The sequence below is a fragment of the Typopeltis vanoorti genome, chromosome 10 (genome assembly GCF_054136105.1).
Source record: "Typopeltis vanoorti isolate ZY-2024b chromosome 10, IOZ_Tvanoo_1.0, whole genome shotgun sequence".
NCBI classification, from domain to species: Eukaryota; Metazoa; Arthropoda; class Arachnida; order Uropygi; family Thelyphonidae; genus Typopeltis; species Typopeltis vanoorti.
In genome coordinates, this window is record NC_143558.1 from 95,284,591 (window position 1) to 95,300,878 (window position 16,288).

At 35.0% G+C, this 16,288-nt stretch overlaps 1 protein-coding gene across 4 annotated transcripts in view; it reads left to right on the plus strand.

The window, feature by feature from the left end:
• The window catches only part of LOC150102608 (signal-induced proliferation-associated 1-like protein 2), a 485,410-nt gene that overhangs the window by 113,555 nt on the left and 355,567 nt on the right, over nt 1-16,288 (plus strand). For all 4 annotated transcript variants that reach the window (XM_090398858.1, XM_090398862.1, XM_090398859.1 and 1 more), the window contains one exon: nt 14,727-14,899. In XM_090398858.1, coding sequence (XP_090254984.1) covers nt 14,727-14,899 — 173 coding nt within the window. The remainder of the gene's footprint in view (nt 1-14,726; nt 14,900-16,288) is intronic.

Below are 16,288 nucleotides of genomic sequence, written 5' to 3' on the forward strand. Positions count from 1 at the left end.
ATTTCAACATTGTAATGAATAAAAGTGCTAATGTCCTATTATAGTATTCTCAAGGATTGGATTTTAAAGTAGTTATAGCCATCAGCCTGAAGATGGTCTTAAAATGACAAATGAATGCACATTTATAAATGAATGCACATACTTGCTAAAGTCTGGGAGTACTTCATTGTTAACACTCCAACCGGCCAGGACGTATATATATATACGTCCAGTTAAATCTGGATACGATTCAATACACATGTCGAAAGAACATGGATAAGAAGTGCAATTTGGCTGTTGCTGTCCTTTAGAAAGTGTGATAATCCTTCACGCTGTAGAGAACACTTAACCAGATTATCTCGCAAAGCTGAGTCTCAGTTCTCTATAACAAGGAACGCAGTTCCTTGTTTTATGCTGGGCAACTGGATTCAGTTATATTAGAGAGACTAAAAATATAGAAATTATTTTTATTTTCTCTTTTTATTGTACAGTTTATAATTCCTGAACAAAATATATATCCTTGCATACTTTCTTCACTTAAATATTGCATTACCTTGGAGAACCAATGTTTAATGTTTTTGTGCTAATTTTGTCTAATTGCTTACTCGACAGAACATTTTCTTTTGTTTTCGAAAAAATAAATTCGCGATAATTATTTGAAATATTATTAAAAAAATAAAAACCCAGCTGCCGACGTTCTTGATTATGTTATCTTTGTTCAAAATCATATTTCGAAGAATAATTCACAGATTTCAAATATGCCTATTATAAATTTTTTTTTTTTTTTTTTTTTGTAAATAAGAATACAGTTTGCCGAAACTTTGTCATTAAATTTTCATAGCAGTGTGTACCACAGGTTAAAAATTTTCAAAGTAGCATGAATATTTTTTTTTATTACAAAACAGCAAAGTTTGATAATAAATATTTGCACTACAATAAAGTTCAACAGATTGAACAATATTATTGCATTATTTCTTTTCTCCTGTGGGAGAAAAATGGTAAAATGTCACTTGTATAATTATAGCAGATTTTCTATTGGCAAAAATGGTAAGAAAATAATCATTTGCACTTTCATTTCAAAACAAAGAAAGAACATTGTAAATTCACCCAATGATAAAAAATACTACATATTTTTCTTCTGTTATTATCTTGTTTTTTCTTGTAGTAGAAAGAAGAAATTACTGCACATATTTCTTTTGTCAATACAAGAGTGCAAAAATCTGTAAATTGATTACATTATAGCTGATAGAGAATTCATGCCAGAAAAATTATTTATGTAAGAGTTCTAACATCAGCAGGTATAACGACATTTTCTACTAGTTTATATACTTGACATTATTGAAGTAGTTAAACTTTTGCTACTATTTCACACTAAACTGCATGAGCATGTTCCCAAAGTGATTTATGTTTGTAACAATTGAGTGCAGATTGAATAGGTCTACCCCTCGCCCCTCTCAACCCAAAAAATAAATGATTATGTAACAGATATGTGCTTTTTCTCTTAAAAAATTCGAATCCTTTTTTCAAAATAATTGTATCAAATAATTTAGAATTTTTCAATAATAAAAGTGAAACTGATCACTATAAATAAAGAAATCATTTTTGGCATAAATACTGCATCAGCCTGTAAAAGAAATGTCAGTTTTTCTGAGTTAGGATGTCTGAACAGCTGAGAACGAAACAAGACATTCTTGCTTGAGGCAATTTAGTGTGACTTCTGGGAAAACTTTCTAAGACTTGTAGCTTTTCCTCCAGCTAAGAGGATTATTGTCCAGCATTTCTAAGACGTATTTCAGAAATAGCAACCAGTAGAAGTAGTAATATTTAGAATTTTTTTTTTTAAAAAAAAAAAGAAACAAACAAAAATAACACAACTGAACTTTCTTTTGTGTGGTACATAAACAATTTTACATATTGAAAATATAGCATAGTATTTCTAAATTTTAGAATAATTTAAGCAGACCGCTGGATAGCTGATTTCAGATGCAAAGAAAGAGTACAGAATTAGAAGCTTCGAACATACAATGATATTATTGCTTTATTTCTTTTGTCAAAATGGTAAACTGAAGAAATAAGAGATTTTGAATACTGTCTGAAAGCTTTCAAACCAGTAGAAGTGTAAAGTAGTTATGTAACTATGTTCCAGGAGAGAGAGTGGGGGAGAGTTGCAGTAAAAAATCTTAAAAATGAGCATAAATTTTGAATCATTCCATACAGGTTATCCTTCCTATTATATTTTCGACATATCTACAGTGCTTAAGCACTGGATATTATAATAATGTGCATCCTACAAAAAAAAAAAAAATCTGTCGCAATTTTAAGCAAAAGAAGAAGGCGAAGAGTCTCTGATAAAATACCATTGGATGTAAATTTTTGATACTAAAAAAGACACAATCGGAAACCGAGTAATGCGGTTTATAATCATTTGTTGTTCATAAAAAAAAATATTCGTTCCTAAAATTGAATTGTGATGATCCATATAAAGGTACTTTGCAAAGAAAGAAAGCAAAATGTTATATTTATTTCACTAAATGTTATTTAAAAATATAAATATTTGACAAAATATGTTAAATGTAAACGAACATTTGAAAATTCGCAGAAAAAATCTATATTGACAGCAAAGTGAAGAAATTTGCTATTGCTATATTATATTCATTGCAAAGGCTGATCTGTGGTCATTTCGGAATTGATTATATATTTTGGCAGACGTGAAACTCGTTTTTATTTTTGGAAAGAGACAATAAATAAATTGTGCAGCAAAAAAAAAAAAAAAAAAAAAAAAAAAAAAAAGATCAATATCCTAATACAGTAAAGGAAATTCCAAATAACACAGTACATGCAAAGTGAAGTGACACAAAAGCCACTCCACCACAGTTAATCTGCTAATGGCTCCAAAATCACCGTTAAGCGATTAACGGCAGCGGAGGGTAAATAATACTTGATAAAAGGTAGAACGCCGATGAAGTTTTGATCCATGAAAAATGCTGGGGGTGGTCTGGCTATTTCATCTACCTCAGCTGGTAGGAGGGTTAATGCTGATCCAAAAGTAGTCTCTCAGGCTTGTAATGGGTTGTAGGTAGTATTGTAGTATTGTACATTTAACTCCAGGTATTCGTTGTAGTGTACTAGTCCTGACTTTTCATTAATGATGGTAGCATATGCATTTCTTGTATATTACAGCTTTTCCTGTATGTATATAATAGGTGGATTGTAGGCAGGCACAAAACACTTGGATGTGTAAAAAGGGATTTGTTGTGCCATTCATATGCTTGGGTGTGTATGTGAAAACATAGTTCATACTAAATAAATGTATTCTTCATGCCAAGTTTAAACTATGCATCACAGTAACAACATATTCTGATTTCATGAGGACAGACACTATCCTTTGGCCCATCTAGGAAAATATGAAGTACCACATACACTTGACAATATGGAAAACATGCCCACATCCAGCCCATCCCAAAGGAAGATGATAAAAGTCAACCGGTGAACTACCATCCAATTGCTCTCACTTCTGTTCTCTCAAAAATTATGGATAAAGTCATCAACAACCAACTCTAGAACCACCTAGAGACATACCAACTAATCGGTGATCAGTAGTATAGCCACTTGTGGTCTACAGCTGATCCTGTTTTCACCACCCACCTATGGACTCGGGCCATGGAGAAATTTGGAGAAAACTCATGTGGTTTCCCTCAACATTTCCAAGGCATTTGATCAGGTATTGCACAGGGGCCTACTCACCAAACTGCCATCATATGGTCTGCCTTCCTCACTCTGCAACTGATCACCAACTTTCTCACTGGTCACTCACTACATGTTATGGTGGACAGCTTACTCTCCTCAGATTTTCCCACTATTGTAGGAGTGCCCCAGGCTTCTGTTCTTGAACCCACTCTCTTCCTCTTGTATATAAACGACCTGCTCTCACAGACTTCCAATCCTATCCATAGCTTTGCTGATGACAGCACACTCCATTCCTCCTTTTCATTCGACAAATCTGTTAACGCTGAAGTATTAGAAATCTCAAGATCTACCATGATGAGGGACTTGAACTCAAATCTTCTGAGCTATATCCCAGTGGGGCAAGGACAACCTTGTAAACTTCATTGCCACCAAAACCCAATTCTGTCTGATCTCTCACAAGAACGTGCTCGCATTCCTCCCCCTTATCTTCAGTAATACTGAGATATCCAAACACGATCAGATTTCTCTTCTTTTACTGACTTGCATCTTTGATATTTCCTGGCACAACCATATTTCAACTATAGCTTCTGCAACCACCAAAAAAACTTCTTGTACTTTTTTGCACAAGACACTACTTCACACTTTCACAGCTGCTAATTGTACAAAGCCCAAATCTACCTAGCCATGTAATATTGCTCCCATATTTGTACTGGTGCACCAAAATCTAAGATTGCTTGATTCTATCCAGAAGAGTGTAATCTGGCTAATTAATGATCCCTCTCTCACAGATGTTCAGTTTCTGCCTTGTGCCTCTTCTACAGATACTTTCATGGGCAGTGCTTTGCTGAATTGGCCACTATTATTCCTCCAAAATCATTAAAACAAGAGCTACTGCTAACCAACACCCTTTTATAGTCCACCTTAAAACTCACCGAACCAACGTCATCTCCTCTTTCATTCCATCTACTTCTGTCCTTTGGAACAGTTTTCCCCACTCTGCCTTCTCCAAAGATTGCAACCTTCAGCTGTTCAAGCAAAATATGAACAGACTCCTCCTTTCTTCTATTCTTCCTGCCCACACATGGCACTGTTGTGCTATAGGTCTTGTGGCCTTTCATGTGTGGATCAGATATTTAAGAAAAAAAAAAAACATACCTGCAGCTTGTCTTGTTATGGAAGTTATATTCTCTGACAAATGTATTTTGCGCCATGGATGCTAAATATATAGAGGCTATTAGGACAAAATATGGTTTTGGTTGTTGCTATAGACCTGGTTGGCTATAAGAAAATGTGGATGACATGCATTAGCAGATTAGCACAATGAGTGCAGGTTGTTCAGTTATCATGAGAGACAACTACGGTGATATAGATTGGAAGGAGGAAAGGGCACAGGTCCAAATGAAAATAGAATTTATACAATTACTAAGGGATAATTACCTGAAACAGCACATGATGGAAAGGCTTGGGTTTGAGTGTTGGGTCTGGTAATAGCATCAGAAGACAACTAAAACTGTAGTAGCCAATCTACTTCTGATCAGGGGAAAGTGTCTATGCAGTCTTGTCCTGGGAGGTTGCTCAACATGTGGGAAAACTACATGGAATGCATGTCATTAGTGTATGGGAAGTGGTCAACGATTGTTTGAGTGAGGCAGTATCAGAGTGCATACCCAGGATCAGGAGGATAAACTGAGTAGGGATTAAGCAGATGCTTCTAACAGTTTCCTACCATCAACAATGAGTAAAGTTATATTTCCATAATCACTCTCTATGGAATTTACTTTGACAGGCTCAGCTAATTTTCTCTCTAAATCTAATTTAGCCTTCTTTACCATACTAGTTGCCCTTCTTGTGCTTTATACTGCTCATGAGCATGCTGATCACCTTGTTGTTTATATTCTTTCCACAATTCTTTCCTGTTTTGCAGCTCCTACTATATATCAGGAAAGAATTGTGGAAAGAATATAAACAACAAGGTGATCAGCATGCTCATGAGCAGTATAAAGCACAAGTAAGAAGGATAACTAGTATGGTAAAGAAGGCTAAATTAGATTTAGAGAGAAAATTAGCTGAGCCTGTCAAAGTAAATTCCATAGAGAGTGATTATGGAAAGAAAACTTTACTCATTGTTGATGGTAGGAAACTGTTAGAAGCAGAAGAAACAGTTTTTCAATATATTAAAAAATATCAATGTGAATACATCAGTGGGCCTTGAAGGTATGTCTGCTCGTATGCTAGGAGAACGTGCAATTGAACTTGCAGTGCCTTTGATGAAGTTGTTTAATCTAAGTCCCAGCTCTGGCAAGGTTCCAAGGGAGTGGAAAGATTGTGAGATAGTTCCATCATAAAGGTGGCTCCAGGATTACAGACATTAGTATCTCTGGAGTGGTGGCTAAAATATTGAAAAAGTTGGTTAAAAGTAAAATTCAAGAATGAATAGGAATATGGTACTCTATAGGGGTCAGCCTGGCTTTGTAAAAGGTAGGTCCTACTTCGGTAATTTATTCACATTTTATAATGTGATAGCAGAATTGGATAAAGGAAATGGCTATACCATGATACTTCTGGACTTTGCAAAGGCATTTGACTGAGTACTGCACATGAAACTATTACATAAGTTGGAGCAAATGGGAATGGATATGAGGCTGATGGCATGGATGGGGGGATGGCTGATAGATATCAGAGGGTAGTGTATGAGGAGCAGTGCCATAACGAGGGCTTGGCAAAAGAGACGGGCGCAACTGGGTTTGGGGTGCAAAACGTAAAAAATAAAAATAAATAGATATAAAAATCTGCTATTTTATATTGTATTTTTAAATTTCGGCAATACGCCACTTTAGACACACAAATTCTGCAACACATTGCAACTCATTTTGATGGGGTTAATAGTAAGTATTTAACATATTGCATTTAGTAAAATTTAACTTGTTACATTTAAATTTTTCAAAATTTTTGTCATTTTTGAGTTAGGGGGTGCAAGTTAGACACTTGCCACAGGCGCTTCGTACCCTCGTTACTGTACTGATGAAGAGTGGAATCGAGGTGAATGTGGGTGACTAGTGGTGTGCCCCAGTGCTCTGCACTAGGACCACTACTCTTCTGCTATATTAATGATATAGCAGAAAATTTGAAGGAGGACTTTTAGTTGTTTGCCAATGATGCAAAACTAGGGATAGCAACTACTGCCATCCCTAGTTGTGCATCAACTACTGCTGATAAAGGTAATGTAGATATCTTACAAGATGATTTACATGAATTGGCAGTATGGACAAAGGACAATGGTTGTCAATTCAGTGTTGTAAAATGTAAGGTAATGCACTTTGGGATGAAAAGATTATACACTTCCTATCATAATGATGGTACTAGTTTACAGAAAATTGATGAGGCAAGGGATTTGGGGGTGATGGTGGATAGAGATTTGAAATCCAGTGGACATATTGCATTTTGGCAAAATAGCTCGGAGATTTACTTGGATGCTGAAGAGCACATTGACAAGTAAAGATAGAGAGGTTATTATTCCTCTTTATAAGGCTATGATTTGGCCACATTTTGACTATTGTACACAGATTTGGTCACCTTCATTTTTTGGGGATTGGGAGTTTGTGGAGAGGATTTCGAGATGAGTGAACCAAGCTTGTGACAGGTCTGTGAAATGTTCCCTGTGAGGATAGATTGAGGGTGTGTGGCTTGCAGAGTTTAGCTGACAGGTGGAGGAGAGGGGATATGATAGAAACTTATAAGCTACTAAAGAGATAGCATAAGATTGACACAAATGAAAATTTTCAATACATGGTGAATGGAGGGTAAACAAGGGGCCAGACTTTGAAGCTGTCTAAGAGTGTGGTTAGTAAGGGTGTGTGTGGACTAGATTCTTTTCTTGGAAAGTGGTGAACGAGTGGAATAGATTGCCAGAGGTGGTTGTGAGCACCCCCAACAGCGATGTTAGGTTTAAGGAGATGTATGGTAGATAATGGGAGTGGGTCTTTCGATGAGTCCTTTGACTCTATGGAGTGCCCATGTAAATAATAATGTTTAATTTTATCTTTTGACTAGGATGGATATTTTATTTTTTTGGCAATATATCCATTTCCCCTGAATTTTACTATTTACTAGTATATTTCAAGTGTTTTGTCCTACTTCCTCTCCAATGCTGAGGGCATAATTTGACTAACTTGCTCTAAAAAAAAAAAAAAAAAGATGTCAATAGATTTTGTCTGTGGCTTGCAAAGTCTTTCCAGTAGCAAATGTGACCCTCAGGAGGTGAAAGGTTGAAGATCACTGTCTAGCATTTAAGTTAATCAGTGACTTGCCTCTTGGGAATTGACTCATTTCACACAGAGTTCAGTTTCTTGTATTTTCTAAATATTTCCATAGTCACTGTTTGGAACTGGTATCAGTGATTCCTCTTCTTCACAGTTCATCTCCAACCTTACGGAACATGTTTTTCTTTTCTACTGTATGCTATGTTTGGAACTCTTCTCTCTTATTCATTTCCTAAGAGCACAATCTACAAGTCTCCAGTGTTAACAAGTTTCTTTTTTCTCTTTTTTGGTGATAAGCAAAAAAAAAAAAAAAAATTAAAGAGAAAAAAAGACTCTAACACTGTGGATACACAGTACTAATGTACTGTAGATTGAATAATCTTTATTTTTAGATTAGCATAAAATGTATAAAATTATCTAAAACTTTAAACAGGAGAAGATGAACTATTTTCTGTGCTTTTTTAGATGAGACATATTCTTTAAAATGCTCTCTAGGTTGTGATAATTTTTGTTTTGGGAAATGCCCATTGGGACAGTTTCTGTAGCAGTTATGGTCAAACCAATAAGAATGCATACATACTTTGTTTTGGGCTTGAATTAGTTATTTGTATATTACTGTTTGTTTTAATAACTTTTTATTCTAAGTCAAACTTTTATTTGATATTTTGATGGATTTTGTTTTTCTGTCTCCCTCCCTAATCATCAGTGACCTTGGGGTCACAAGAATCAAATGGTTCGATCTAGTTATGGTTCATGTAATGGATTTACTCAGCTGTATGACATAGTTGAATAAACTTAAATGATTAAAAGCCAAGGGATAACTAAATAGAAAAACTATATTATTTGAATGCACAACTAGTTTCATCTTAGAAGACTTCATTGGGTGTATAACATTAAAAGGGAAATTACCCTTTTAATGTCAGAGAGGTTATAGCTTAGGTTAGTATTAAGTGAACCAGATTGAGGACAATTTCTGTTGATTCAATAATTCTTCTCTCATGTTCATCATAGCATCTAAATTGTTTCCTGATTTATTCCCAATCACTGTGTGAGTGATAGAATTTTCATCATCGGTGTTAGCAAAATTAAGAATGTGATTTAAATAGTGTGACTCTAGTTCTGCATTACATGATATCTCTCACATGCTCCTCTATGCATAGTTCAATGGATTTTTCCATCTGACCAAAATACAGCACATGCAGGTACATTACATCGTAGATGGTAAATGCCTGGATATTTTAAGCTGTCACGTTTAAGTTTTGTTGTACCGAGTAAGGAACGGAGTTTGGTTAGAGGAGTGAAATGTGGCTAACTTTGGTGAAACAGAGTTAGTATGTTGAAGAGATATAAAACCACTGGCATAGCTAGAGTTTTGCCTCCCAGGGTGGTCTCTGAGTTTGCCACCCCTCTCAATACACACCAGAAATACTACAAAAAGTCAAAACAACATATAGGGAAATAAATTAAAACAATGTGTTTATTTTTGAAGTAAAACTTTAATTTCAATATTTTAGAATGTTATTTTTCTTGCTTTTCTGTTAGCAAAATTGCCGATGACATTGGCGAAGTCTATTTTATAGTAATGTAGGTAATTCTTAATACATTTTATTTAGAAAAACTCCTCTCACAACTAGCAACACCTATAGCAATTGTGAGGAAAATTCGCGGTAGTATTACAATATTTGGAACTGAGTTCTCGAGACTGTATTTTAGAATTAACTGCAAAAGTTCTTTGAACCTTGATGAACTTTTTATACATTGGAGGGGGGGGGAGATCCTCTCCCCCCACTGTATAAAACCATTTACATCATTATCTTCAGTTATAATAAGCTGTTGGATATACACACATGCCTCGCACGTGAGCAGTCTCAATACTTATAACATGAGAGTGCTGTGTGTTTGTAAGAAATAGAAGAAATATTTTAAATATTATTTCACACTCTTTATTATTTTAAACTTTTAGCTTCTAAATATCTTATTCTTTAACTAGATTGAATAATTGTTGTAACAATTTAGTATGAAAATCAGCAATAAAGAAACATGTATATAAGCAACAACATAGAAAATATCATCTGCATTTTGAATGGTGAATATATGGAACAAGTAAAACATTTCAGCTGTGTAGGTGCAGTTTTTAAAAAAGATGGTAAATAGAATAAAACAGAGCTGATATGATGGGAATAAGGGTTAATTTATATGGAATAAGGAGAAGTCAATCAGAACACTAAACTAGCATATGACAGCTTTAAACTGATTTCTACTTGGATCTCAGCCTCATGGAATAGGACCTTTGTAAACATTTCAAGAACAGACATAAGAAATAGATTTTCTATGAGATACAGTTGGGGGGGGGGGAGTTTATTATTACTATTTAACTTCATAAAATATACATTGGAAGATAGGCAACAAAAGGACTATTTACATGTTATAAGAATATATTGGAGAGAAAAAGGGTTTTCTTTTTGGATATACAATAGAAAGGAGGCAAATGATATATGAATAGTAGAGAGGATTTGTCTTTTTGGTAAAAGAGTCAATATTACAGTTCATTATTACTCTTAGCTATCTTTCAGTTGAGGTGTATTGTCGCTAGCAATCCAGAACAAGGTACCAGTTGGATTCTACTCCTCATTGAATTTTGCTACAGTTTTTGCTTCTTTGTTGATAATCATATTCCAGCAAAAGCCTGCTTTGTAATTTCCTGCAGAGGTTCCACATCAGATTTTGTTCCATTTCAGTGATTGATGGGTTCTGAGTATTTCTTGTGTGCTTGAGATAGAAGCTGTAGATGATGGCCTTGGTGTAGAGGAAGTTGCATGTTGTGTCTATTCTCTTCTGTATGGATTAAATTTCAGTAGTCTTCTTGGCTTCTTGTGTGTGTGTGTGTGTGTATAGTTACAGGTGCTAGAAGCAGTATTCGGTACATAGGTGATCATCGCTTTGTTTTCCAGATACGTGTGATATATATGTGTATATATTGTGCCATAGCCTCGACTCTGTCGGAATCTGTTTGGTGCACTTTGATTTGTATAAGTTCACACTGAAAACTGGGTGGCATGTGCAGATTTGTAGATTGAGAGGGATACAGATGAATATGCAAAGGGTTGGAGGCACTGACATGAGGAAGTGGTATATTTTCTTGTAGTTGGAAGGAAGAATTGGAAGTGAGGCTTCAGATGATACTAGATAAAAGGTGGGCTCCCTGCAGTTTCAGAATCATCTTTCTCTGAAAGATGATTCTGAAATTGCCTTTTGAATGTGATGGAGAAAGGCTTCAGGAGGTGTAGTACTTTGACGGTATACCATAGCACACTCGTAGCCATCTGGTTGATTATCAGAACTCTTCCTCTAAGTGAAGATGTTGAATGTATGCTTTTCCTGTTGCCTGTTTAAAGCTGTTGTGCAGTTTTGTCCAATTCACCATATTATATATTTTGGTGTTGTCAAGGTGTTTGCCTAAATACATTTGACCAGGTACATTCAATCGAAGAATCAGTTGTAGCCTTTCATCTGCCTGACCACAAGCCATTGGTTTTTGCAGAGTTTAATGATATTGCCATGTTATAGTGTCCCTGAGGCTTGTACATATAATCTGTGTGCTTCATTGGTTACTGTCATTTCTTTGTCATTATGTATTATTATGATGATGCCATCAGCATATGCTGATAGGCTTATTTTTAGATGTGGTTCTGTTATGATGGTTCATTTGGAGATCATGGTGTTGTGTACTCTTTTTAAGAAAGGTTCTATGGCTAATGTGTATAGTTGTCCAGAGAGAGAGAGAGAGGACATCCTTGCTTGATCCCTCGAGATTATGGCATAGTGCAGGTGAGCCTGTTATTGATTTTTAAACAGAAGAGTGCATCTCTGTATAGTAATTATACTGTTTCTATAATGAGAGAACCATAGCTGAATTGCCTTTAGGACTTCGTAAAGGTACTTGTGCTCTCTACTCTGTCAATAGCCTTCTCCAGATCAAGGCTGACGAGTGTTAAGTTTTCATTTTGGCTTTTTGCAATGTGGAGGAGATCTCTTATTTGATGGAGGTTATCATGTATTGATCTTCCTGGAACTGAATAAGTTTGATATTGGCCAATAACTTCAGGCAGTATTGGCTTCAGTCGGTTTGCCATAACTTTGGAAATGATTTTGCACTCTGCATTGATTAGTGAGATTGGACTCCAGTTTTGAATGTCTGTGTGGTCTTCCTTCTTTGGTATCAGTCATGCTACTGAGGTAGTGATGGATTATGGGAGCCCATTGAAATAGGCTTCTTGCCAGTGTTTTAAGGAGCAGTGGTCTGAATTAATTCCAGAAGACTTGGAAAAACTGAGTCCATCAAGGCCAAGAGATTTGTTCTTTGGCAAGGATGTGCATGCAGTTTTGAGTTCTCTAGAATGATTGGTTTTCTAAGTAGTTTCGATCTGTTGTGGAGATTCTTTTAGTATTTTGTGAATGGTGTGAAGAGATGTTCCTATAGAGCTGTATGCATTCTTGTAGTATTGCAGGATTTCAGAAGTGATTTTATTTGGATCCTCTGTGATATTGCCATCTTATAGTGTAATTGCAGAGATGCAGTTTGCTTCCTGGTATTTTTTTTTCCAGAGAGAAAAAATATTTTGTGCATGCATCTGAAAGATTTATGTGTGTATACCACGATCTAAGTAGGGCACCTTTTGGAAAATTCTAAATGTCCTTGGAGAGCTGAGTGATATTCATGGCTTTCTTCTGGAAGATATTGGAGTTGTTCTTTGACTTTTCAGATGCTAATGTTCCTCTGATTTTTCTGGTGACTAAATCTGCTTAAAGGATTTTATTTGTGATTTTAGGTAGGACCACCATGTTTTCATTGGTTCTGTATTTGCTTTCGAGTCAGTGAAGGTAGATAGCAAAGCCTGAATGTTTATTACATAATCTGAATCTTTCAGAAGGGTATTGTTGAAGATCCAATAGCACTTCCTGATCTGGATGCTTCCAAACATAGTGAATGTTGCAGCTTGATGAAGCAATGATCCGATGTAGGAAGGAATGTGTGAAATGTTTCTAACTAGAGGAACTGTGTGTTTAATAAAATTAGTTTAATCCTTTATCCAAGTGTGAGCAAACAAAGTTTGCACCTGAAAGTATCTTCAGGACTGGGTTAAGGTGGTACAACACCAAAACTCGTTGCAAAGGTGGAGCAAGCTACCAATGCTCCTATCTCAGTATCTGCTATAATGCAAAATACATCTCCTTGCAGATATGTCTAATGTTATGCATTAAGGGAAGGGCCACTACCCAGACTAGTTTCGACCTTTATTGAGGTCTTGTTATGACCTCAATAAAGGTTAGACCTCACTACTTAGACCTCAATAAAGGGCGAAACTAGTCTGGGTAGTGGCCCTTCCCTTAATGCATAACAGTCCTTGTTTGCTCACACTTGGATAAAGGATTAAACTAATTTTATTATACTCTAACTAAGTGAAAAATAAACTTTCAAGAACTGTGTGTTTGGAAATGTAGTATCTGTCCAGTCATGCTTGGTAGAGAGACCTATTAGTTGCTGTAATTGCTGACCTTCTTGTGTATGACCTCTTATCTGGATGTTGATACCTAAAGATGTTAGTGAATTCATTATCATTTGAAGTTTATTTTTTAATACACTACGATGTTCAGCACATTGAAGTCTGTCTTTTTCTTGGTTAAGAGTGCAGTTGAAGTCTACAGCTGTTAAGATATATTCTTGGTCGATACTGGAAAGATGGTTTTGAATGAAGTCCATTATCTATATACCACAGCAGAATGATACCAGGTTACAAGGTGTATTCTGGTGTGTGTGTGTGTGTGTGTGTGTGTGTGTGTGTGTGTATATATATATATATATATATATATATATTTGCATTTTTATTCATTTTTTACCTATTCCGGAAACCCTCCTCTACAGACCAAACACGGAACTGTTTCAAGCCACGTCAGACCTCCAGTAAGTGGTGCCGTGGTCTCGCACTGGATGATGAAATTAATCTCCCATTTAAAGACAATCACAATAGATCCATGCCTGTGGTGGGATTTGAATCTGCAGCGTGTTGGTTAGAGAGTGGATATGCTAACCACTTGCCCAATGATGTTTTGTTAATTTTTTTTTGTAACACGATGGTTAGCAGTAGTTGTTGTTATGTGGGGTATCCCCAATTTTCCTCAACTTGAAAGTCCTCCAGTGAGGGATTTCAAATATGTATTTTATGACTGTAGATCCATGTGTGTTCATGAACCAGTTTGCCTGTTCTGAGGGATGAAAAACTTTAATTTCCAGGTGAAAAAACCATCTCCCTTTGAGACTGGCTAACTCACCTTTAGTTGAAAGAGACCAGATAAAGGTTCCTTGTGTCATGGATGGGAATTGAACTCAGGTCTTTCCGACCAAAGGGTTCAATATCTATGACTGATATTTAAAAATGCCAGAAATAAGAAAAAGCCTGTGCTAGAAACACAATTATTTTTTTTTAATGTATTCTAGTGTTTTAGTTTGAGAAAAAAAAAACACCGCTACATGAATACATACTAAATATTTCATATGTAACTATGAAAACAATCATGTATGATAAAACTGTGTCGTATCTTTTGCAAAATGCAAAAAATATTTTTTGCTTTATCGATTGCCATTATAATCCTTATATAGGCCTGCATTAGGAAAAAAAAAGTTTATTTACTTGTGCTGGAATTATTAATGAAAGCATCACAGGTGATTAATAATACTTGTTTAAAACAAAATGTATATATTATTATTTTTATTTATGTAAATATGTTACTATTTATTTGTAGAACATCAGAATTGGTTTGGTGTAGATGAGAACCTAGGACCAGTAGCAATTAGTATTAAGAGAGAAAAAGCAGATCAGTATGGATATGGAAACAATAGCAATGTTTCTAATTCTAGTGGCAATTCATTCAGTTTATCTCAATACCAGTATAGACTTATTGTCCGTACCAGTGAGGTGAGCTATAGAAATTATTGCAGCACTTTTATTAATTGCATGCACTTTTATTAATTGCACTTTAAAATGTACTTAAAATAATATAAATATTTATTTATTTGTAATGACTTTTGCGTTGTTTGATAAAATAGCATTACATCCTTGATGGCATCATTAATTCTGATATGAATGTCATATTTTTCATATCCAGATTAAATTTAGACTTAACAGTTTCAGCATTAAAAAGTTTGAGTAAATTAGATATAAAATCGCTGTCATATAAAGATATATGATTGTCAGTACTGTCAACAAGGTGTAGCATAGAGGCAGCCTACCTCACAGCGCAGCTTAATAAGGGCGCTTGTTCAGCTGACAGGAATTATTAGTGTAGCAAGTGTAGAAAGAAGTTTTTCCAAGCTTAAACTGATTAAAAATTATTTGTGAACAGCAATGACTTAAGAAAGATTGGATGGTCTAGCAACTATATCGATAGAGGTGGACATAGTTTATAATTTAAATTTAGAAGAGCTTTAAACAGTATTTAAACATTTATTGCGTGATATACCCGTAGAGCAAACATTTAATCAATATTATTATGTAATAGTTTTGCATTAATGTTTCTTTTGTAATAAAAAGAAAATAACAATTGGAGATTTTCTTATATTTTTATCTTATAATCCATCAGGGACGATATTTAATTTTTTGTCTGAGGGTGCGATCTAATCTGGCGACGGCCCTGACGATTCTGCATTTTTTTTTTTTTTTTTTTTGTAATTTTATACATGAAAGGTTATAGTATGTTGGTACTGTGGATAGACAAGGATGAGAGAAAACACTTATTCACATTGGATTTATTGCTGTTTATAAATTATATAAAGGTATCTTTTCACTTAACATGATTATTATTATAAACATTGTTATTATTTTTAGAGGGACCTGTGGCATAGTATAATTATTAAAAACAACACGTAAGTCCACAGTAATAACTTTAATTAATAAATAAGGTACATATTTCGTACTAACTAATAGTACATCTTCAGTGTTACAAACAGATAGGAATAGAATACAAGCAACGAACATTCGGTGGATCACCTATTAAAATACAATGTTGTCGCGAGCTAGGAAATGAAAGAAATTAATAAATAATTAATATTTAAGATAATTAGTTTTTTAATGATTACATAAAATAAAAGTCTCCCAGATCTTTGAGAGAGCGTGGCAATCATTTCGATTTAAATTTGGTCGGTGTACAAAATCTTCACAACTTTCTTTAAAGAGGCGTTCATATTTGAACCTGCATCTATGAAGGAGAATAGCTTTATCCCACTGGATATTATGGGTAGTACTAATACTGTATTGTGCTAGACCAGACTTCTGAGGTTTGTTGTAATCAATATAATATTGATGTTC